At 35.7% G+C, this 22,925-nt stretch overlaps 5 protein-coding genes across 5 annotated transcripts in view; 1 reads left to right on the forward strand and 4 right to left on the reverse strand.

The window, feature by feature from the left end:
• The window catches only part of LOC124634569 (homeobox protein abdominal-B-like), a 94,274-nt gene that overhangs the window by 12,600 nt on the left and 58,749 nt on the right, over positions 1-22,925 (forward strand). The window contains exon 2 of the mRNA XM_047170187.1: positions 20,680-20,725. The gene's annotated coding sequence lies outside the window, so the exon portion shown is untranslated. The remainder of the gene's footprint in view (positions 1-20,679; positions 20,726-22,925) is intronic.
• Positions 3,255-5,087, reverse strand: LOC124634571. The gene is made up of 4 exons (XM_047170189.1): positions 4,986-5,087; positions 4,324-4,473; positions 3,825-3,987; positions 3,255-3,479 (listed from the first exon to the last, which is right to left on the reverse strand). Exons 1-4 carry the CDS (start codon positions 5,085-5,087, stop codon positions 3,367-3,369), a joined length of 528 nt encoding a protein of 175 aa, XP_047026145.1. The 3' UTR covers positions 3,255-3,366.
• On the reverse strand, positions 5,635-7,041 carry LOC124634572. Its single transcript, XM_047170192.1, has 4 exons — positions 6,937-7,041; positions 6,361-6,513; positions 5,803-5,962; positions 5,635-5,711 (listed from the first exon to the last, which is right to left on the reverse strand). The coding sequence occupies exons 1-4, from the start codon at positions 7,039-7,041 to the stop codon at positions 5,635-5,637; spliced, it is 495 nt and encodes a 164-aa protein (XP_047026148.1).
• On the reverse strand, positions 9,220-11,300 carry LOC124634573. The gene is made up of 4 exons (XM_047170193.1): positions 11,208-11,300; positions 9,985-10,161; positions 9,592-9,745; positions 9,220-9,269 (listed from the first exon to the last, which is right to left on the reverse strand). Exons 1-4 carry the CDS (start codon positions 11,298-11,300, stop codon positions 9,220-9,222), a joined length of 474 nt encoding a protein of 157 aa, XP_047026149.1.
• On the reverse strand, positions 11,787-14,723 carry LOC124634570. The gene is made up of 5 exons (XM_047170188.1): positions 14,592-14,723; positions 14,109-14,228; positions 13,687-13,893; positions 12,851-13,007; positions 11,787-12,128 (listed from the first exon to the last, which is right to left on the reverse strand). The coding sequence occupies exons 1-5, from the start codon at positions 14,721-14,723 to the stop codon at positions 11,950-11,952; spliced, it is 795 nt and encodes a 264-aa protein (XP_047026144.1). The 3' UTR covers positions 11,787-11,949.

Genomic DNA, 22,925 nt, shown 5'->3' on the forward strand with positions numbered 1-22,925 from the left:
AGAACATATTCCCCAGTTTTATATTTTCACGAATTTTATATCACCGATTTAATTAGTCATAGATCTCAGTGGCGTGCACTTGGAGAGGCCTATGTCCAGCAGTGGACTGCGATAGGCTGATGATGATGATGATGATGAATTAGTCGTTCAGGCTTAATTATCAAGCCTAGTGTAGTCGTGTTCATAATACTTAATTTGAGTAGCACTAGATTAATTGCATCACTGGCTAGTTATGTAAGGCATAATTATTTAGGTATATACAGGGACTACAATATATACTAGATGGTTATGTAATACTCTAACGTATCACGGCGGTAGGTCTGTCGGTAGGCGATAATTAAATCTTCCGTCACGTGACATTTATGCTGATGCCAGGTACCCTCCTTAATGAGCAAGGCGGGCGCTTTGACCGATCCACAGACCCTTTTAATTAACATTTCCAAGATACCGTCCAATAATAACGGACTGAAATATGGGAGGCTGTATTTATGTAGTTTGCTCATGTCAGCTATCTTAATTTACTCGAGCCGATTATTCAAAGTAGGTGGTAACGTAAGATGGCTTTTAGGGCTTTCACATCCAAATTCCTAAGGGTTAAACAGGACTCTATTGCTCAGACTTCGCTGTCTTTCTGTAACCGGGGTTTATCTTATAAACTGTGATAGTTGAACAGAGATGATGTTTTCTGTTGCCCAAGTATAACAACGAATATTGGAAATACTAAAAAGTGTATTAGTTACATATCTACGTATCTGTCTTTCTAAGTTAAGGTACCTATATGTAAAATCGAATATGATATTCTAGATTTTATTAGGATTTTATAAAGTAGTATAAAAAAGCGAGTATAAAGCTAGTGAGTTGTAGAATTGCAGAGTGATGAAACCACTCATGTTATCCAAGCACCTCATATTTTAGATATATTTGTCATTAATAACATCGGTTTTGTCGGTTTTTGGCTCGCTGGGTTTGTTTCTGTCGCTGTCGTAGTTGTTGCTGTCGGGTTTGTTGTCACTGTCGCTGATGTTGGAATTGTTGGGAGTGTTATAGTGTCTTTTGCTGTCGCTGTCGTTTTTACTATCACTGTCGCTGTCGTTTTTGCTGTTTTTGCTGCTGTTGGCGTTGTTGTTGTTGCTACTGCCGGTGTTGTTGGTATTAGCGGTCATTTCATCCCGATAGAAACTGTTGACTACCACCAGGAAATAAACAAGAACTGAAAGCAAAACAAAAATGTAAAGGTTAGGCTATTAACAAAAGGTTTTAAAAATTTAACGTAAATTAACTTGCATTTATTCAGCATCTTCCTCAAGATACAGTGAGAACCCAATCAATTATGTAATAAAACGAAAAATATGTAATTTCTTATTTAATTTTTTTTAATAAATGTATAAACTGTAGTAGGTAGGTACTTTTAGTATAGGTATTCGTCTTCTACTTACATAGGGCTCCAGCGAAATTTGCTCCCCCGAAAAGGTATGGCCTTGTGCATTCCTTTGTTACTACAAATAACATTAAACAGCTTGTGACCATATTAAATATGATCAACATTACTGTAGTATACATGAAAATTAAATATGTAGTAGGTTTTGTCTGAAAATACATCGGAAACGAATTACAAAGCGATCGAAATTTCTTAAAGTTTCTGTTGCTAACGTTTTAGTAGAGTGACTGTTCAAATCGATTTCGAGCCTTTCCCTATACAAACGTACAAATAAACAATGTTTCCTCTTTATGTATAAAACTACTATCTATACCTAGATTAAAAAACAGTACTTACTGAGTACATACAAATATCTAAAATATTTTTAAAGCTCAAGAAACATTTAACTATAATTATTTATTACAGCCTTACTTATAAACGTGAATTAAATATAAGTAATACTTAAGGGCTGTTTAAGAAAATTCTTACTTATAAACGTTGCTTAAGCATGTCTTAACTAACATTTAATCACTACTTAAGACTTTAAGTAGTGATTAGTTAAAATGTTGCTTAGAAGGTGATTAGAGATTATATAAGTAAGGGGGTTAGTCTTTACAAACCTGAGCAATTCCGTATAGAAAAAGGAGCGTTGATATTAACGTTATCAAACATATTGCGCCTGCAGTCCAGCCTATAATTTCTAGTACGGGGCCTATGAAGAAACATTTCGTAAATTCCCTATTTGCTGCACCGCCTGAGAATGTCTCAACCTGAAAAAAAAGTATTTTTTTTATAAATTCTCACTTGCTTTACAATAATTAGGTACAAAGATTACGTCTCCTCGGCCACATTAAGCTGACGGTCTTAAGCCTGATCTCGTCGGTCAAGTCAGATTGCTGTCCCATCGGCATGTGAATAAACGGGAAATAGAGAGTAAACTTGTGTCTACAAAGTCCAAATATTTATGGTTAGAAACATTTAAGTTTTACATAGAAAATCCGCATTTTTAGAATGTGAGATAAATATTGGAAAGCTAAAAACAACACATACTTCCATTAGGTTTCCAGATTTTAATATAACTATATAATTCGAATATTAGAGAGTAGTGCGTATTCAAGCACAGTGGACAAATTGTACTTACGATGAAAAGTAAATAAATAACTCCTATAGCAACACAGCCAATTTTTAGATTGACACAAAAACAACAAGTTTTCACCTGAGGTAGGGGACCAAATATATATAATTTCTTTTCGTCTGCAAGGTTAGTAAACGACATTTATGTAACGCTTATTATTTATTATAGATGACGGATAAAATTATGATGGGAGAATAGAGAATATAGAAATGTGTATCATAGACAAACCGATACGTACAAATAGGTAATTTTATATATAAAACTTCTTTATTAGAAGTGTAGGAGCTTTGTGACAAAAGGAGAGTTGTGTTGTAACATGAGATATCTGGGAATCTGTGGCTGTTAAGGAGCTGGAAATATACGTAACTGTAATTTTAGTGACCCAAACAACCGACGAATTTCGGAAAACTAAACTTAATCAGTATTCAGTCTTTCAACAACAGCGAGACCACAATTGTTTGCATCTCTCTCGTTACTAATACATAATTGACAACCTCTTTGCTAAAGGTTTTATCCAGAAAGAAAGCTGGTTAAGCAAGCACCAATCTACCAGCACTTATCGGATGGTCCAGCACCACAGTGTGTGTTCAGGCGGTAAGGAACAAAGACTTTCGATTAAAACATGCTGGTCACACTACTTGGTTACTTTTTTGTACATTAAAGAACTTATAAGGTATCTACGGGTAAAATGAAACAAACATAAAAAGCGATTTTAAATTTTATTATTAAATAAAGTAGCTTAAATGATTCACACTATTGTAGTTTGATGAAAACACTGATTTTGTCCAAGCATCTCATACTGTACATACAGACGTTATCTATCTTCTATGACATCGTTGTCAGTGCTAGCAGGTGGTGTAACGGTTACTCGATTCATTATTTCACTTCTATACTGACTATTGATCACTACCAGGAAAAAGAAAAGCACTGAAAACAAAACAAAAAAAATAGATTTTTAACATTAGAATAAATTACAATAGATAAACAATATATAAGATATAATTACAATCGATAATATAATAGAAAATAAAATAAAAATAGATAAAACATATCTGCATTGAATTAGAATCTTCCTGCAGGACTGTTAAACCAACTATCTGTCTACCTATTAATTATGGTACCGGTGGTTTTGTGAATCAGCGATTTTGTAGACTATTTAACTGCAGCTAAACCCTATTAAACCTATTTAGGTATATGTACATCTAATTTCGTGAAATAATAAATAAACCTTTAAGATAATGATAAAGGTAATAATGCGCGTAGTCTACTCACATGCGGTCCAAAATAAACATAGTGCCGCGAAATAGTAGCGCATTGGACAATTCTTGTTGCAATTATTATCTCTTGTAACAACCAAAAGGAAAAATCCACACAAATTCAGTAAAACCACCACCATTGTGAGATGCATGATAGCTAAATAAACGTCACGGTTTTTCTGAAAACAAGCAAAGAGTGAATAAAGTTATACTTATTTTTCAATAAAATCTGTTAATTATATTTTAAAATAAACAAAATGTATATTAACATAAAAAAAGAAAACTTAAAACTAATAAAGCGCGTCGAAAAATTGATCCTCATCGCTGTCAGTGGCAGTGTACCCAAAAGGCTGGTTGCATTGCCACGCTGAATGGCAATGCTTAGGTACAAAGAATTACAAAAGCTTCGAATCTGCAGGGAAATGAAAATAACCTAATCATTTTTCATTGTCGATTTTAGCACAAATTAAAACACATTATTCAGTATTTTGGATATTCGTAATGTTTCTACAAACCTTAATAATCCCGAATAGGAAAACGAAAGCGGCAATACACATTACCGTACAGACGATCCTTGCTAAACAGATCATCATATCCAATAATATGCCCGTGAAGATGCATTTCCCATATACCACATTAAGTTCATTGCTAAGTATTGCTTCAAGCTGTAAAAAATATTTTGATTCGATTCTTATTTCCTTAATAAAAATATGAATAACACCGTTTCATTAAAGTTGTCTCAAAAGGGCTTCAGCGCGTTGGCTTCGGCCCCACGCACGCCTCCCAAAAATCCGGTACTCTATAGTCCCGAGGTCTGGTAGAGACATACAAATAATATGAATAATCTGTCTCTGGGCCTATCAGATTGCCTTCCCATCGGACTTCGAAAGTGAGATAATAGAGAGACTTGTTGACTATAATATCTCATGTGCAGATGACGCAGACTTTTTTCGAAAACAGCCGCCGTGGCCTCTTTTCGGTCTAGAGTACATTGAGCACTAAATTATAGTTGTGTTGAGTCTTCAAGTGAGACTTTTGTCATCAGTACATGCCGGATTTTAGAAAGGATATAAATATATAGCAAACAAACCAGAACGTCTTTGGTTTCACGATTTTATAAAACTTCTTCCAAGATTTACAAATACCTGTGTACATTTCACAAAAAAATCTTACTTACACCGTAAAAAAAATAGACTATGGCTATAAGAATGCAGCATTGTTTTAAACTGATACAGTAAAATTCCACTCGAGGCAGGAAGCCGAAAATATACCAATTCATTTTGTCTTGCTATTATAATATTAGGTTATCCATGGGTTATCACAGCTACTTTGACAGATAAATGCATGCAGAGTATACAGAAATGTATATCAGATACAAATAGAACAGATAAAATAGGGTGGTAAGTTTTACAGAGTATTTATAAGGAGGAAATGGATTGGCAGTAGTAGGAAATTGAATTTTTGAAAATGTCGTGAAAGAGAAAGCTTACCTATCTCTTTCAAACATGAAAATTTATATGAAAGTTCCTTGAAATACTTCACGTTTCAACTAAATGTTGGTACCTACTCATTATCAAAACACCATTATGAACATGACAATGCAAATTCAAAATAATAATAAATAACACTGCTTCAGTCCACTGTTGCAGTTATTAGACTGTTACATCTTATAAAAAAAAATCAATAGCCAAAATTAATAAAAAAATTATACTAAGAAAATCGTGACCTTAAAATTGTCCTTTATGATTTGTAGATCATTCGCTTTAGGTAATTTCAGTAATAAAACACACAATTAAATGATAATAACTTTATAGTATTAAAATAACTTATTTTTTGTCTTGGGTCTTCGTCATAGTTAGAATTTTATGGTAGCTTTTCAGGATTACTAAGAAATAGAAAAGCACTGAAAATAAATACTATATGTTAAATAAGACAATAAACGATATATTTTGACAAAAATATATAAATTGATATTTAAGAAGAGAAAGACTTACGTAAGGTACTTATAATAGTTGAAGTTCCAAATATATACGGCGGTTGGCAATTTTTAGATTTTTTTTTTGATTGTGTCATCAAAAGTACGCTGACGACAATATTATACACCATTACGACAAATGTGGTATACATGAACCATAATACAGCAGTTGGACTTTTCTGCAAGCGTACAATAAGATTTAGTTACTAGATATTAGTTTGCATCGATAAACATGCAAAATTTGGGAATACCTATTCCAAATACATTACTGAATATAACATGCTTTTATGAACGCACGTAAAAATAATTTCTAGTCTTTATCTAAGAAGCATTTTCTTCCTTTTTCTTTTTTTCTAAGAAGTCTAAACACAGCTTTTACAAGATGTTTCGCTCATGTCTTCTGGCTCCATCATCAGATCAGAAGTTCATTCACAACTAATAGTTGATTATTTTCATGATGTTACGATGCTTGAAAGATGGTGAAATTGGTCACCTTAGATTCTATTAGTTACATTCTTCAATTCTTCAGTGTCATATAGGTCGACACTGAAGAATTGAAGAATACGTGGTAACTTACCCTTATAATGACTCCATACAAGAAATAGAGTATCGATAAAAATAGATATATTGCGATAAAAATTGCTATATAACCTACGATCTTCGTCACAACTCCTGTATTGTAGCATTCTCTGTAATTTTTATTAGCTTCACTACTTAGAACGGCCGACAGCTGTAAAGACAAAAGGAGACTATTTTAACTGCATTATCTCCTATATACTTAAGCCTGTCACGCTTTATTTGCTGAATGCAGGCATCATACCTCCATGGAATACTATTCTCAAATAAAATTATTAAATGCTCCGGATGTACATACATTAAAATCTACCTAAGTATCATCAAATTATGTAGGAAGATTTCAGTTCGTTCACACCTTGCATTTGACGCAGGCTTAACGGTACCTACTGCGTGGGTAATACCATACTGAATCGGTAATATTAAATGGATTTGCGAAGTCATTCTTCAGATATAATTGTCTTAAGAGTCGCTGCAAAACGTACAATTTGAAATCTATCGAGGATAAATGAAACACTTTGGGGAAAATACAATATTTTCCTAGGATAGCAAGTTCTTGTTAAAGTAAGAGTGAACTTACCACAAATAATAAATTGATTATGCCTATAATAATACAGCCAAATCTTAGACCGAAACAACAACAACATTTTTTCACTTGAGGTAAACAAACAAAGATGTTTACCATAATGATAGTTTTATTGAATTACCTACTATGTTGCTCATAAACGATGCTTACAAATATTATTTTGATTCGCTTGATTTTCTATATGTCACTGTCACGTAGACTAAAGGAGATTGAGGACAGAGAGTATATAATCACTACGTTTTAATTGAGGATGTAAGACAAGGGTCTTTAGATAAATGAGAACGTAACAGAGAGGTTCAGATCGGCATTCGATGTTGCCATTTTATGTTAAAAATCTAAGGATTTCAATAGTAGCCTCAATAACTATTTGAATATGAAGTGAATTACAACTATATAACAATTACAATTTAGTCACTGCGATAGTTTGGTGTGCCTCTTTAGCGCAACTCATGCAAGGCTCGTATTGAGCGCGCGAGCGGCGCGCGATCTGCGCGCACTCAGTTCTCGCCCTTACAGTTCCGTATACTGGCTCAGTTCTATCGAAGATGTCAGACGTCGCGCGCCGCCTGCGCGCTGATCGCGTACGGCGCTTAGGTCGCGCGCGAACTGCGCGCGGGCGGCGCAGAAGCGGCGCACGAACAAAAATGCACGCGCGCAGTTCGCGGGCAGGTCGCAAACGGCTCGCGAGCTGCACATTCGCGGCACATTCGCCAGATGTGGACGCACCCTTATAGCAACAGCATTCAATTTGAGTATGATATCATTTTGTATGTATAAAAAAACCTTTTCTTCAATAAATTGTGGGTGATTGAATTTCCCACATCTGGTGGTAGTGACTCAATTGCCATTAATATATTAATAGAATAGAATAGAATAGAAAGTTTATTTATTCAAGTAACATGACTTATAATGTTAGTAAAAGACTTAATTTTATGTTAGTAAAAAAAGAAAAACAAAAATAAAATATACGTCAATTATTTATGTGCCATCCCGTGAGAAATGGCACAACAGCGATTTACATAAGAGCAATCCAGCCTATCAGCTATCATTTTTAGGACACTGTTGGAGCTGACCCGCACCCCACTCACCAGGGATGCACACCGCTTTCGCATTGTTGCATAGAAGCAATCCACATGAGCGTCAGCAAACATCCCTGATGCGCTACAGAAGCGTGGCAGCCCCAGCAGCATCCTAAACGCATTATTATACTGAACGCGGAGAGCGCTGTAGGACTTCCACGTACACCTGGCCCACAGGCTGCAGGTGTAAAATGTCGTGCAGTAGGCCCGAAAGAGAGTAACTTTTACTGCTGGCGAGCACCGTGCAAACCGGCGGACCAGCATGTTCGCTCTAATCTACAACGCTCTCCGCTCTCGTTCTACATCAGCATCATCTTTGAGATCGGGGGTCAAGATATGTCCCAAATATTTAAATTTGTAGGTCCTTATAAGGGGTTTTTCGTTCAGCTTAATTACTGGTATCGTATCTGGACTCCGACCACCGCTCTCAAATACCATAATCTCTGATTTGCTGCAATTGTAAATCCGACCATGTGTTCTGGCATAATCTTCGCATTGGGCAATAAGCCTTCTGAGACCACAAACCGAGGCACTCAGCAGCACCATATCGTCCGCGTAACTTATATTGTTTACCGAAACACCGTCTATAAAACAACCGACTCTAGTGCTGCTGAGCCCCTCGATCAACTCATTCATGTAAAGGTTAAAAAGCGTGGGTGAGGTTAACCCCCCCTGCCTCACGCCGCATTCCAACCCATACGAATGAGATAAGGTCCCAGCCCATCGTACGTTGTTGACCTGGTTTCCATACCAATATTTTAGAATATTCTGGATTTCTGTTGGTACTTTTAGCTTGTCTAATTTTGCCCACAACACATCGTAAGAAACCAGGTCAAAAGCCTTGGAAAGATCCAGAAAGCAGGCATAAACTGGCGTTTCCCGCTCCGAATAATATGCGACAGTATGCTTAACACACAACACGGCACTTTCTGTGGATAATCCTGGCCGAAACCCGAACTGGTTCTCATGAAGTGTGACAAACTCATTAAGTTTTGTATTAAGCATACCATCGAGAACCTTTGAAATTACTGCAGTAAGACTGATTACTGCAATAAGATTGTTTGTATAAAATAAGATCCTCAATAATACGCTTCAGGTATTCATACATATACCTACAGGTGTCGAAAAGCTCATAGGATTAATTAAAACAAAGTTTCAAATATTATTTAAATTTATTTATAATTAACACTACAAAAGTTTACATATTATCCCTATGCGAGTTCACGATGAGTATGAAGTACATCCACACTGAAATTAAATAAAAAAGCTTAATTGATTCATATAAACGTGTCTATTTTTAACAAAGACGGATACCTATTGTCAATTTTTAAATTTTAATTTAAACTCTTAAAACCTAGTTTAATTATTGTTTTAGAAGGACCTGAATGAGATCTACTTATTTGAAAGCTTTGGTTTCGAAAATTTTGCTTAAAAAAATACCTACTCTTGTCGACAGTCATCATACTCCTACTCCTATCCCAACTTTTACACTTGGGGTCAATGCAGCACGTGCTTTTCTTCCATACTTTCCAAAACATTTATCAATAGTAATAAAGAAAAATGTACTAACATATAAAATATATGAAATGAGCAATACTATCGCTTCCGTTAAAACAGTTTACTTCGATCATTTGAAGAGCATTATATACTCCATGGACACACATTGTAACGGCTGTTGCAAAACCGAAGCCCATGAAAAGATCTGCTGTGAATCGATATTTGCCCTGAAAATTTATTTAGATGAATGTGTTACTTAAATAAATATGTAGAGATATAAAGACACATTTTTGTCTTATTAATTCACGTACAGACCTACTTATTACTAAGTAAATTAAGTAGGTACCTATACACCCATTCAGAATAAAACATGAGTCAAATGGAGGTTTGGTACCTTAATCAAATGCTTGTTTGACAACAACAGGAAATCTTAAAAGTATATCAAATACAGATGACTTTATCTTACCAAAAACAACCCCAATAGATAGAGAAAACTGCTGAGTAACATGAATAAGTCGAGTACAAAAAGTACCCACATTACTATGATTATTTCTAGGATAAACTCTCCCCTTCCTTCTCCCTGAAAATAAATTTTACTGCATGCTGGACAGAATAAGATGCGAATACTATGGGACGTTGATAGCTGAAAAGGAAGAAATATATCTTTAAATTTAAATGAACAGATTCCACATAAGTAGGTACTAAAATAAACGGGAAAATTTTTCCAGTTTTTCATTTGATATAGTAATTCTAAATTCAATGTACCTAGTTTAATTTTATTTACAACAACAATATAACAATATTTACAAGAAAAATTTACCTATTTATGTTATTCACTATATTTCGTAAGTAAATGAAAAGATACAATACTAATAATACAATAACTATAGTGCCCCGTAGGGCATCTGAGGGCCCCGCAGGGTATCTGAGGCGGATGACGGGGAGTAGCGACCCCGCGGGGCTATATATACCGAGTGCTCCAGGGAGAGTACACTGTCCCACATCTCCGGCTGGCCGGAGTGAAGCATGACGGGGGATAGGTCTCCCGCCTCTTGGCTTGCCTTCATTGGCCGACCAGAGTGGAGTCGCTAGAGCAGGGTTAGCAGCTCTACTCGAAGGGTTGGTAGCGAGTGGGCCGGTGATGCTGGACCCACAGGGAGCGCGTGATCTGCGTTTAAAGACCGCCGCGGTACCCTTACCCTTCAGCCGCTCATGTACCTGTTGCCCTCTTGTTGCGATTTAGCGACCGATTCCCGGGGGCCCAGTAAGTGAGGTGGCGAGTCTCCACCTGCCATTTTTACATGTATTTAATACATTGTCATCGGCAGGTGCCGTAGTTCCCGTAGTTTCCCCATTGCTAGTCCATTAGCATCCCATTACAATAGCCCAAGTAGTTTTCATCCATAGTTAGCAATGGTTTAGCACAGAACCGGGGATTGTCCTTGGGTACATCTCTATAGTGTATACAGGGATAATCGTCGGTTTTGTGTCACAATTTCATTAAAGTTGTCTCAAAAGGGCTTCAGCGTGTCGCCCCACGTTCGCCTCCCAAAAATCCGGGACTCTACAGTCCCAAGGTCTGGTAGAGTGCTACTTTGAAGCCTTATCTTAATCTGTAAACTGTGAAAACGGGATATATTTGGTAACAAAATAATTGTTACATCATTATGTAACTCTGCTTTTACTTACCATACTCCAAAAAGCTATTAATATGCACGCTATTTTTAGTTTTCTAGTGCATCCACAGCATCTTTGCAATTTTGGTAAAGGCAAGCCCCCCATTGTAGGTTATATTCAGATAGATTTGTCTTTATAACTAAATATAAACATAATTGTGTTTGCTTAAAAAATAACCTCGATAAACTCTTAACTGACGTTCAAAGAGCATTCGTGGAGAAAGGATTGAATTTTATTAATTCACTTTTTGCGTTACATGAAGTATTGATATACATAGGTACATAGAACTTTCGGGGACAGCTGGATACCTGCTAGTTATGTTCCCGCATGGCCTGCGAGAATGCACCTTAGCCAAAAGCATAGATGATACACTATTATTTAGCTAGTCAAAAGTGGTGTTACTGAGTCATGTAATTGGATTATTACCACCATCAGAAATAAGGAAAAAAACTAAAAAGAGGAAACAGTTTTTTTTTTTTTATAAGACATTGCTTTATTTAAATAATAATATAAATTACAGAAACATTGACACAGTTATTTTGGGCTTAGAAAAACTTCTGTTTTACGCTTCGCTCGCTTAAAGCTTCACTTTACAGTACTTCATAGTGGCACTCGGGCCATCGCTAACTTATTCAATATTTTCATATATTAGGTATCATGTCAGACTTTGAAATCACGTAGCTGTTATTTTGTAGGAATGAACTACTAATAAAAAGTAGGCCCATGCTGAAATGCAAGAGAAAAGACCAATTACTTAAATGGTACCCAACGGTAGTTTTTCTTCCTCTCTTTTGGATTTCTCCCATAAATGAGTTCGTGAATATAATTCTAGAGTTTCTTGCAACTCTTGGATTCTGGTCAGCGGAGGAGGTACTTTCTCGCTTTGCAGGTGATACCATACAAACTGCAATAAGTAGATCCAAGTTGCATACGCTGAAAAGTAAAGCGTTTGAGGTTGGAGGAAGAAAAGCCAGAAGCTCAAATGTTCACATACTCGTAATACCTAAAAGAGTAGTAAAACAAATCTTATCAATTTACGTAGATATGGGCATTTTAAAGAGATATTGAAATTTTAAATTTTTTATTAAAAGTATGCCTGCATACTGCATAGGTACCTACTTTTCAAAGAAAATTCTATGCGCGTGACTCAAGTATCCAAGTTGTAGATCGTAGCTTCTACACTAAAGGTTGCATCGCATGTAAGATGCAGTTTACACGTGGTATGCCAGCAGTTTCAACTTTATGACCTGTTTTACTACACATGGCTTTTAGGTCCCGAAGGAATATAGTGGATACCTACGTTCTCTACGTTACAATACATGGTCCACTTCGAATATGTGCTTAGATTGTGGAGCGAGTAGGTTCTTGAGATGTCTATGGAGGAACACCTCTTTGAAATGATAGATACGTTTTGGAAACCAGCTACCGATTGCAACTGCCAACCGCACGTACCGACTGTATGTAGGTTTGCATGTATTCCAGGAAATCGTTGTGGATCGAATCGGCAGCAACACGTACAGTCACCTTCAGACATCGACCGATTCCATGCAGTCGCTGCACGTGCGTTCGGCAGTTGCCTTTACTGCCGTATATTTGTCTGATAAGGGACTCTCTGCAAATCAAATTCTAAAGAAAATATTACAAAATAAACTCACTTATTATGTCAATTAAACAGAATAAGAACTCGAAGACTGGGAAGGATCCCCCTACAGACATGCATGCGCCCACATACAGCATACCGTAGATAAAAGACAATAATAATGCGACTATACAGGATATCATGAATCGTACCGCCGCTGGGTTAGATGGTGGCTGAAAATAACAAAATATTATTCCTAATATGCAAATTGAAGGAAGCCTACATACCAACCTACTGCCGGACTGCCGGACCTGAGGTCCCGGGTTCGATTCCCGGTTTGGTCGACATTTGTGTGATGAGCATGCTTGTTGGCCGAGGTCTGGGTGTTATAATATGTATTTATAACTATGTATATATGTAGCTATATGTAGTTTATCAGTTGTGTTAGCACCCATAACACAAGCTAAGAAATAGCTTACCATGGGGCTAACCGACCGTGTGTGAAGATGTCGTGATATTTATATTTATATTTATTTATATTTACTGTTAAAAAATACACCATATTCTAAAACCTTTAGTGATAAAATTATTAAGGGAAATAGAAACGATAACACATATTAAATTAACTTTCATAATCATAAAGGAATGTATAGTAGTTAGTTATAGACAAAAATAAGAGAAAATAGGGATGAAAAGAAGCCTTTGTGCAGCCAAGGCCACAAAAGCCAGCAATCATCATCAGCATATATAATATCATTATTGTCATCTTCTCAACCCTAGAATGTCTTCTGCTTAACATGGGTTTCCTACAGCGATATCCAAAAGACCTATAGAAAACGGCCAGCGCCCAGCAACGACAAACGACTTTTATCAGTATATTCTTAAAAAAAACGTTACAAATATTTGACTTACCCTAAAAAGTCTATAAAGATAATGTAAACTAAAGACAATAAAGACGATATCTGCAAGTAGGACAGCCCACCCCAACCATCGAACCAGGTTCACATAGGTAGAAGAAGTATTTGACCCCTTCATTACATTTTTTTGAACCGCAGTGTAATTTTTGGGACCCAAACATGATGGGCCAAGTCCTGCGTTTGCGCCGAAACCGAAGCTTAACTGTGGAAGAAGAATCATACGTCATTGACAATGGTCTCATTTCAGATATTTTTTTTAACTATGCACGGTAACTTTATATACGTAATGCAAAGGTGAGAAAAAAATATATCTTCTGTGAAGTCGAAATAAAGTAGTCTCAAGAAGTAGGTACATGATAGACATTAACTTAACGATAAATAGAAAATTAGAGGCTGCATTTTTTGTAGTTTACTCACCATATTATTCAGGTTGATGTCCACAACATCGGGTCGTACCGCACTAGTAGTTACATAGCAGGAGACTCGTATCACGAACGAGTGACGTACCACCGCCCAGGAGACTGCTGGGCTTGTCACCTGTCAACCAATTAATATGTATATGACTTACTTAATAAATACTAACATTATTTTAATGTCCTGAAAAAGTATATAGGTTCGTAAGTGTATCGAAAAAGCTTCTAATGTACTTTGTACATTGGTTATTCTTTTAGGTAATATGTGACTAGATCCCAATGAAAAATTGTCGTTAAAGATTTCAGTACGGATATTTCAAGAACCAATCTACAGTTCAAATGGATTTAACGGCACTTGTTCGGCCAAATATAAGCACTGATGACGTTGCTACACAGACATAACATAAAAGCAATCCTAAATATTTCGAGTATGTAGGCGATAAAAACATACATTAGGGACTTTTGACTTTTAAAACCAGACACTTACTACACCCAGAACGGCTATGATCGCGGTTGCAGTTTTTAAATCACTGACGCACCCACAACATCTGTCTACAGTGGGTATGTAGCTTCTTCGACCAATAGATTGACCTATATTACCTCGATTATTTCGATTCATAAGGAATACATAAATTAATAAACCTATCACAAATGTTTAAAAAACTATCACTTTTTATAAAACTTATAAAGAAAACGCCGAGAACTGACACATAAATGACATGCACAGATGTTCTTTTACACAGCTAATATTCTATCCACGTATTTCGAGAGTAAACCAAGAAGTTTTGTTGACACTTTTTCTTATTAATACACTTTTGTAGTCTATCAATGTATATGCGATTTAGTTTGAAATTTTTTGATATAGGGATAATGTATATCCAAAATAGATAGGTGTAAACAAATACTAATTTTGCTAAGGATTCCACCGTAATGCTTGGCTTAGTTTAAGCGCCGAAAACCGGGGGATTTCAGCATTATTGCTTCCCTTGGAAGTGCGGCTTGAGGGGGGAGGGGACTCTTAACAAGATTACATTGAAGATAAAATGGCTCAGATAATAGCGCCCCCGTAAGCTGGCTCCGAAGCTGGGCTCTAAAACAAAATTAAAATTGGACGAAAAGTTCAAATTTCTTTAATTTTGGCCTTAGACAGCCGAATGCCTTTGGAAGTACTTATTTTTCTTCGTCGAAAATTAATGTCTTCAGGCCTTTGAATTCATCTACTATTGTGTATTATTACGAAACAATTTCATACTTAGGTTATCGAGATTTAAGATATCTGAATTCATGGGTTAAACTGAAATAATTACTGTGTAATTGATTACAAATGAACTTTAATTTTCAATTCAATTTCATGGAATTCATCTTGCGCGATGCATTACGGAATTTAATTAAACTTAACACTTGAAATAATAAAATGATTTCCCACATTAAGCATTAAGTTTATTATCAGGTAGCTAACAAAATTAATTGATGAAGAAATAATTAATTGTAAGAATGTACCTAACATTTTTCTTTCAGCGTGAGCTCATGTAATTTCTGACATTCATAGTTCCAGACATTACAAATGCAATGTTAAGTTACGTTTCTATGTTATAAAATCCATTTAGAGAATGATAGCTAATTATCAGTTTATTTAAATTCATGTCACGCCATTCTTTCACAGTTTCAGCCATCTTCAAAACTTGAAAACCCTCTAGTAAGCAAAACCAAAGATTAAATTACACCTATCTACGTACCATGAAAGCTCTACCCCAGTAAAATAGGTACCTAAATGGCGAGCATTCTACGGCAGTGTCTAGTATTGATCGTCGCTTGTTTCAAATTCAATTCGCAGAGTGGGAATAACAATAAAACTTGGTCCGTGTATCTCCCAGTATCACCTGCGTCCCAATACGTGGCTCGAATATACAACGCTTTGTGATCGAATTTTAAACTCGATGTACTATGTAAGCTTGCTCGACTATTTACTCGAAGTGTGCTGGAAAGATTTGAAAATGTATTTCTGCTATGAGGTACCTACATAGTTTGTTAGAAATGTTAGTGTGTAGTAGCTTACGCGATGCGTGTCTCCAGTATGGGTATTCTGAAAAATGTTTTTGCATATTTTACCAGGTTTTGCTTCCATAGACAGTCTTTTCAACATCATCTTTTTTGGCTTCCTTAAATAGGTAGGTATGTAGTTTTCATGTCAACAAACTATAAAGAGTACTTATTCGTTATTTCTACTCAAAGCATCGCGTTATTTAGGTCAGTTCATCAAAGTAATCCAGTAGGAAATACGTATTTTCTTCATGAGAACAACCCATAAAAATTATTCCTTTAGTAATGATATTCGAAATACTTTTGAGACTGCGTTGTGCGTGCTCGTAACTATAATCCAAAAAATATGGTTCTTATGACCGTCGCATCGTGTATACATGTCTACATAGCATGTGTAGATCACATGCGATAAATAACAAGATTGTTTCCTCGAAGGAACACCCGCGTGCCACGCTCGTTCCCGCGCGCTATACCGAGAAACGTCAAAATATTTCATACAAAGACTTTTGTAAATATGAGAGGCGGACCGCGCTATGACATATATCTCTATTTTTTACAACCGAAGGTCTTATCCTCTTAGATACGCAGCAAAAACACGCCTCGGGCTCGAGTCACGAATCGCAATATGGGCCTCGTGATAAATCTTCACGAATTCCAGTTTTATTTATTAAGTTGTATGGTGTTTTTACGATGTAACGGCGCGGGGGCGCTCATTACAACACTGCCTCCGCTGAACGTGATGAAAAAACTTTTCCCGACGATATCTTCTTGCAACATTAATTACGAAACTCGGAAAGTTCCTTGCCTTCGAATGGCGACGCTCATTTATATTTCTTTTTCCACTTTCTGGCGGAGTAGGCAACAATATATTTTTACGATTTTCTTTTTCTAGAATGAAAAGGGTCGGGCGTAGTTCCTTCGTAGAGCTGATAAGAATATATCGAGCAATACAAGCAGTAAAAATACTGAAGACATCACGTAGCAAAACAGGTCTGGGAGTTTTATGTGAGCAATTTGGAGCGTTCACAAAAGAAATGCTAACGTTGACGCGAACGTGACGCAGCCGGGCGACCCCGGAGCCAAATGTGTCCTCTGGACCGTACGCTATACGTATTGTAGTTTTACTATCGTGACTTATTTACATTTGACTGCTTTTATTTCTTATACGCCAAGTTTGGATCAAAACTTTTCTCTAAATAACGTAGACGGACAAAAATATAGAAAACCTGCATTTTCCTAACACTGTTTTTATAATATTTTTGCAAACATAAAATATATTTTATTTAATATTCAGTATTATTACCATTCAATAAAATGTACTCAATATAGCACGTAAACTCGAAACTCAGCAGTGTTTCAATAAAAAGTACGACTGAATGACCTGCCACGGAGCGCAATCACCGCCCAAACCGGTAATGAATCGACCCGAGAGATACCATAATCGAATATTTTCGAGGGTAATGGCTTTTATAAGAGTTAATTGAAGTTCTGAAAGAGGCAAGGGTTCCGCAGACCAATAACTGCGTAGGGCGTATCTGTGACTTAATTTATGTTACTATAACTCAGTTGGACAGGTTGTGTTCAATAGGTAATTTAGATGTTGGCAACATTGTCGTAATGAGAACGGAATGGGGGAGTTTATTAAGCGCTTAGTGATGTACCGTATCCGTGTAACTTATTTATAATATTTGGGTGCCTAAAATACCCTTTTTAAAGTTACTTTTAATATTTTAGTAAGTTATAATCACGTGTTATCATAGCCTGTACAATTATTATTTAAAAAAATATGATGAGCAACATTACCATCGCTTTCGTAAGGTAATTGTAATATTATTCTGCTTACAAAATACATTTAACCCAAGAAAAATATAAAACTTTGAACGTTATCTTGAACTTTTCGATAAAATACACTTAAAAGCAGAGAAATGATGTCACATGAAGTCATATAATTCCAAAAACGGTGTTCAATATATACCTACTTAGGCACCTTATGTATTTATACCTATATGTAGATAGAGGGACATCGAGATATAAAAAATACATAAAAATCTGGATTTCTTAAAATAATACATTTAAAGTCAAGTAAGTCCACATTTTATATCTACACCTTCGTGTTATTAACAGTTAAGTAAAACATCTAAAGGGCGTTCCACCTCCTTAATTGTGATAACGAACACACAACACTGAAATATTGCGTAATCAACTTTATTCCTCGAGTGCGAAGGTGTTGAATTAATTGTTATAATGTGTTTCATACGACCTTTTAGAAGTAAAGCAGTGGAGCTTTGACTTAAACGAAAAAGCTCATAATGTACACGAGATATGGCCTCGTGTGGCAGTTTGTTATGAAGTTTATAGTGGAGCCAACACGGTTCTAGTTACATGCTTATTGGGAGATGAAAAAAAGGCGGTGATTTCGAATATTATCCGTAATAATTTAGGAGATTGAATCGCTTTGGTAGAGAAAAAAATGGAAATTATTAAAACTGTTTGTCGAGTAATTGGATAGTTACATATTTTAAGTTTTACGATTCGTTGGTGGAGGTAATGTTATGATAAACGCCACGTATAATGTGGGACATGACGTCGGAATGTTATTATATAGAGATTTTTATTAAAACTACAGTCGTAAAGTAGATCATACGGGAACCGCTTTGGCGTTTAACGTCCTATGTGACATTACATTAATTTGTGATGTGGTGAAAGAGTTAATGTCCGTTTAACGGACCATGTTTATCTGTGGCACTCATTGAAGGATATCGATTTTGTGATGATGGGTGAAATATCTCTTTCACTGTACTTTTATTTTTTCATTTAGTATATAAAGTTTCACTTCAAACACAGACAAAAGAGAGCTTGAGATTATTGCGTTACATTCAATAAATATCAGGTTGTCTTGCTACAAAATGCAGAAAAAACTAATATGATTTATGTAATACTCATAACACAAAGCGTGGTAAATATTTTACGAGTGTTAAATCTATATTAAATTTGTACGTGCTAAATGTAGCGAGAGAAAATATCATTTAACGGTTTTTACGATGCGATTTTACCGTAAACACATCCCTATTATACACTTAAACTATTGCTTTAATACGTATAAAATGACGCGGATAGCAAAACAGGGAAACCAATAAATATCGGGGTTTTGTACAAGGAAACAAATCTGAAATGGCAATAAACTCAAAATCTTTGTTCGATTTTACAAAGGAATCAAAGTCTGAAAACACTGACGTTGTCTCTCTATGCCTGGACAGTTTGTTTCTGTTTAGATTTGTTACAAAACTATACACATATAAATACTATTGCATGTAGTATATTGCATGAAATATATTAGCTTTTATTTTAGGATAAAACTAGGCATCTCTATGTCATTAGTCATGAAGCTTTTTCATCCACTTAAAATTCAACCACCAGCGACTTTAAATATTTTAGTGAATCTTAAAATTTTGGTCATTGTAGGCGGCGCGGGGAGACGCGGGGGTGTAGTAGGTGCTCGTAAACCGTACGTTTTATGGAAATATAAGATCCTTGTCGGCGACGGTACATGTCGATGTCGCCCTCCTCGCTCACCTCAGAATGTAATCTCTTGTACCTGACTGCGTATCTCACATGCTATGGATTTTATCTCACGGTGGAGTTGTGTAGGCAGAGGTTAGGAAACTTTGATGTTTATAGCCACATAATGTATTATGAAGTATGAGTCAGCTTAGATACCAACTGATATCTATGCAATTCTCATCAATATATGGGTATATATTTACCAAATGGTGTATATTTCCTATTGAAAGGTTATTTTTGTGATGTTCCGTGTACCAAATGGGTTTGAAAGCGTTTACGCTGTCATGACAAAATACCGTTACGTATCATGTTGATGTTTACGTGTGTAAATCCCATGAAGTCTTTGAAATATGGATGGTCCCAAATAATTTATGGTATATTTGCCTACTTGACTTTACTCGCTTTGTGACGATTTGAATAAATTTTAGCAACAACAACTGCATATAAATGGAACCTTTATCCGAGGCAATCAAAATTTGATAGCGATCCGATAGGCACGACTAGCAGTCGAAATACTCGAAATAGCGGGCATTACTTCCGAATTCTCGAATGCGGACGAGTCGAATCGATAGTCGATACCAATAAAACAGCGTCGATTCGCGAATACATAAAACGTCGGATTCGAGTCTTGCGCTCTTTATATAAAGCTAGAGAGAAGGGTTCCTCTTTTATTGCAAGGAATTTGCATATAAAGTAACCATTGAAGAAAGCGATCTCCGTTTGGCTCCGTGTACTTTTTCGTATTCATTGTTGCGAAGGCCGCGGCTCACATTTTGTTTTATGGATCGTGATGCTTTCTTAGCGTTTAAATAAATAATGGTATCAACAGTTTTTTGCTTTTGATTTATTTGAGAAAGCCTTTTATGTTTGGATGAGATGGTGAATTATGTTTGTTTAGATCGTAAACTTACAGAATTCATATTTGTATCTAAACTGCCTCTATACAATTAATCAAATGTATGTTTTCTTTTCAGATATTAATGGATTGGCAGTCAATCAGATTGTGGATTAATAAAATCGGTAAGTATGCATATGATATCGATTCATTTGAATTTTACGGTAACATAACATTGTTGGGGTCACATAAAACCGAAGGCGGCATGTAAAGTTATGATAAAAAACAAAATAAAGTGTTTAGTGACTGCGGGGCGTTACCAAGGTTTTCTAATAAAAATGATATTTAATTGAAGTCGATAACGTGTCGTGGCGAGAGGCCTAATAAACTGTCTTTATTATTATTGTGTTGGGCCGGCTCTCGATAAACATTACGTATCTATACGACTCACGTTCTGTTTGAATGCTTGTTGGGATTTGGCTGTCTTCACATAAGTATCCCTCTATCTTATCGCGTAGACTTTACGAAGGAAAATCTTTTACTATTTTACCGACGCGGTATTGGCGTCTGGTTTTCAAATGGTATTGGATGCTGTGAGACTGCAGCTATTTTAATATTTATACTGACGCAAAATATATCCATTACTATTAGAATTTAATTTGCAAATACTCTTAAAGTAATTCTAAAACAATTTGAAGCGAATGGCAGATTTATTTAATTAATAATTCATTAAAAGGACATTGTTCCGGCTCCATACATGTTCTGCCTAAGAACCGTTCGAATGGAAAGTGACTTCTATAAACTCTTAAAATTATATGGAATCCTATGAAATAAGTTTTCACGAACGGACACTTCAGGAAACTAAAATAATTACGAAAAAAGTTAATATTTTGAGGTTATAAATAAAAAATAACCAAGCTTGCGTGAAATATCAGAGTAGTATTATCAAACTACACTATACAAAAAATCAACAATACTATGTACAGCTCTATATGTTCTCTTCTAGATCTAGGAAAAGACTACTCTACTAGATACTAGGAAAAGAGATAGTAAATAGTCAAGTTTAAGATAATTCTTTGACAATGATCATTTTATAAAGTTGCATTTTCTGTCTGTCCCTTTGAATGCTTTAGATCTTTAAAACTACGCAATGGATTTGGGTGCGATTTTTTTTAATAGATAGAGTAGGTCAAGAGGAAGGTTTACACCAAGGTTTTACATTGCCACCGTGCGAAGACGGGGCGTGTGACTAGTTTTCATAAATGCTTAGAATTTTTATGAAAAACAACTACCTAAACGCTTTTGCTTTCAACGTTACGTTTCTTAATATATAGTGAATCCACTTTGGATTTGTGATAAAACGCATAAGTTTCCAAAATGGAAGAGTTCCATTCACCACAATTCATAAAATATCGATATTATTACGATGGAGAATTATTTATTTAAATGATTGTTACTACTTTTATATTAGACAGTTACCTAGCTATCTACATGCCATAAGGCGGGAATCGAACCCGCGGTCTATTACCAAGAAGGCACAGACCATACTAAAAATGTCATTACCACACAAAATAATTTAACAGTTAAAGTAAGGTTTACCAATAACAATGAAAGAGGTTTTCGAGGATGTGCAATAAAAACAATATTTATATTCAATTAAAGGTTTTTAATCATCAATATTTCTCAATAATATATCTAAGAACTGAGCTTTGGTATCTCGCCCAGCTTAAATACCAGATAATAGTCATTATGTGGGCACAACAGCCCACTGTTCTACGCCCAACGATACAATTGCAACAGTATGCCTGATGGTAGGAGCTTCTTACAAAGTACACAATTGCGTCCAACAGTGCATTGCATCTTATTATGCTCGACTGCTTCAGACCAACACGTCGTACATATAATAAGGTCATGAGCTTCAACCTGTAATAATAAATACAAAAAATCATTAGTAAATATCAAGTAACTTGCAATTGTGGCAATTGATTTGAAAACCGAGAAATTGTGTGCTTATGAAAACATAAGTAGGTAGTAACATTCTTATCAAAATTAGAAAAACACTTTCGTAGACCACTTACCATACGGGGAACAGTCCATTGTTGTATGCAACGAAGTATATCTTCGTTTTCTAATACCAAAGAACCTCCAGCAGATCCACAATTTATACAATATACTATAATCTGCATCCATTGTTGTAATTATAATATAACTAAATTCGATCACAGACAGAGCAATATCCGAAAATGCTAGTAAAATCCAGTTCTTTACACAAAGCCGAGTCTACCAAGTACGCAATCTAATCGGAGTCCGTAATCAAGCCAAAGTTGTTAGAATAAAACCATGAAACGCATAGAAAATCACAAAAGAAACGATAGTCGCAAAGCA

The sequence above is a fragment of the Helicoverpa zea genome, chromosome 11 (assembly GCF_022581195.2).
Source record: "Helicoverpa zea isolate HzStark_Cry1AcR chromosome 11, ilHelZeax1.1, whole genome shotgun sequence".
NCBI lineage: Eukaryota > Metazoa > Arthropoda > Insecta > Lepidoptera > Noctuidae > Helicoverpa > Helicoverpa zea.

Excerpts from the sequence above, each read along its gene's own strand:
- LOC124634570 (XM_047170188.1), bottom strand. The coding sequence starts at position 14,723 with ATGAATCGAAATAATCGAGGTAATATAGGTCAATCTATTGGTCGAAGA. Across the intron at positions 14,229-14,591 it reads TCATAGCCGTTCTGGGTGTA|GTGACAAGCCCAGCAGTCTC; the intron begins GTAAGTGTCTGG and ends ATTGGTTGACAG. Across the intron at positions 13,894-14,108 it reads ACATCAACCTGAATAATATG|TTAAGCTTCGGTTTCGGCGC; the intron begins GTGAGTAAACTA and ends CTTCTTCCACAG.
- LOC124634571 (XM_047170189.1), bottom strand. The coding sequence starts at position 5,087 with ATGAATTGGTATATTTTCGGCTTCCTGCCTCGAGTGGAATTTTACTGT. Across the intron at positions 3,988-4,323 it reads TCCTATTCGGGATTATTAAG|AAAAACCGTGACGTTTATTT; the intron begins GTTTGTAGAAAC and ends GCTTGTTTTCAG. Across the intron at positions 3,480-3,824 it reads ATGTTTATTTTGGACCGCAT|TGCTTTTCTTTTTCCTGGTA; the intron begins GTGAGTAGACTA and ends TTTTGTTTTCAG.
- LOC124634573 (XM_047170193.1), bottom strand. The coding sequence starts at position 11,300 with ATGGGGGGCTTGCCTTTACCAAAATTGCAAAGATGCTGTGGATGCACT. Across the intron at positions 10,162-11,207 it reads TAATAGCTTTTTGGAGTATG|CTATCAACGTCCCATAGTAT; the intron begins GTAAGTAAAAGC and ends CTTCCTTTTCAG. Across the intron at positions 9,270-9,591 it reads TCATTTCATATATTTTATAT|TGTGGATGTACTTCATACTC; the intron begins GTTAGTACATTT and ends ATTTAATTTCAG.
- LOC124634572 (XM_047170192.1), bottom strand. The coding sequence starts at position 7,041 with ATGGTAAACATCTTTGTTTGTTTACCTCAAGTGAAAAAATGTTGTTGT. Across the intron at positions 6,514-6,936 it reads TAATCAATTTATTATTTGTG|CTGTCGGCCGTTCTAAGTAG; the intron begins GTAAGTTCACTC and ends TTGTCTTTACAG. Across the intron at positions 5,963-6,360 it reads TGTATGGAGTCATTATAAGG|AAAAGTCCAACTGCTGTATT; the intron begins GTAAGTTACCAC and ends GTACGCTTGCAG.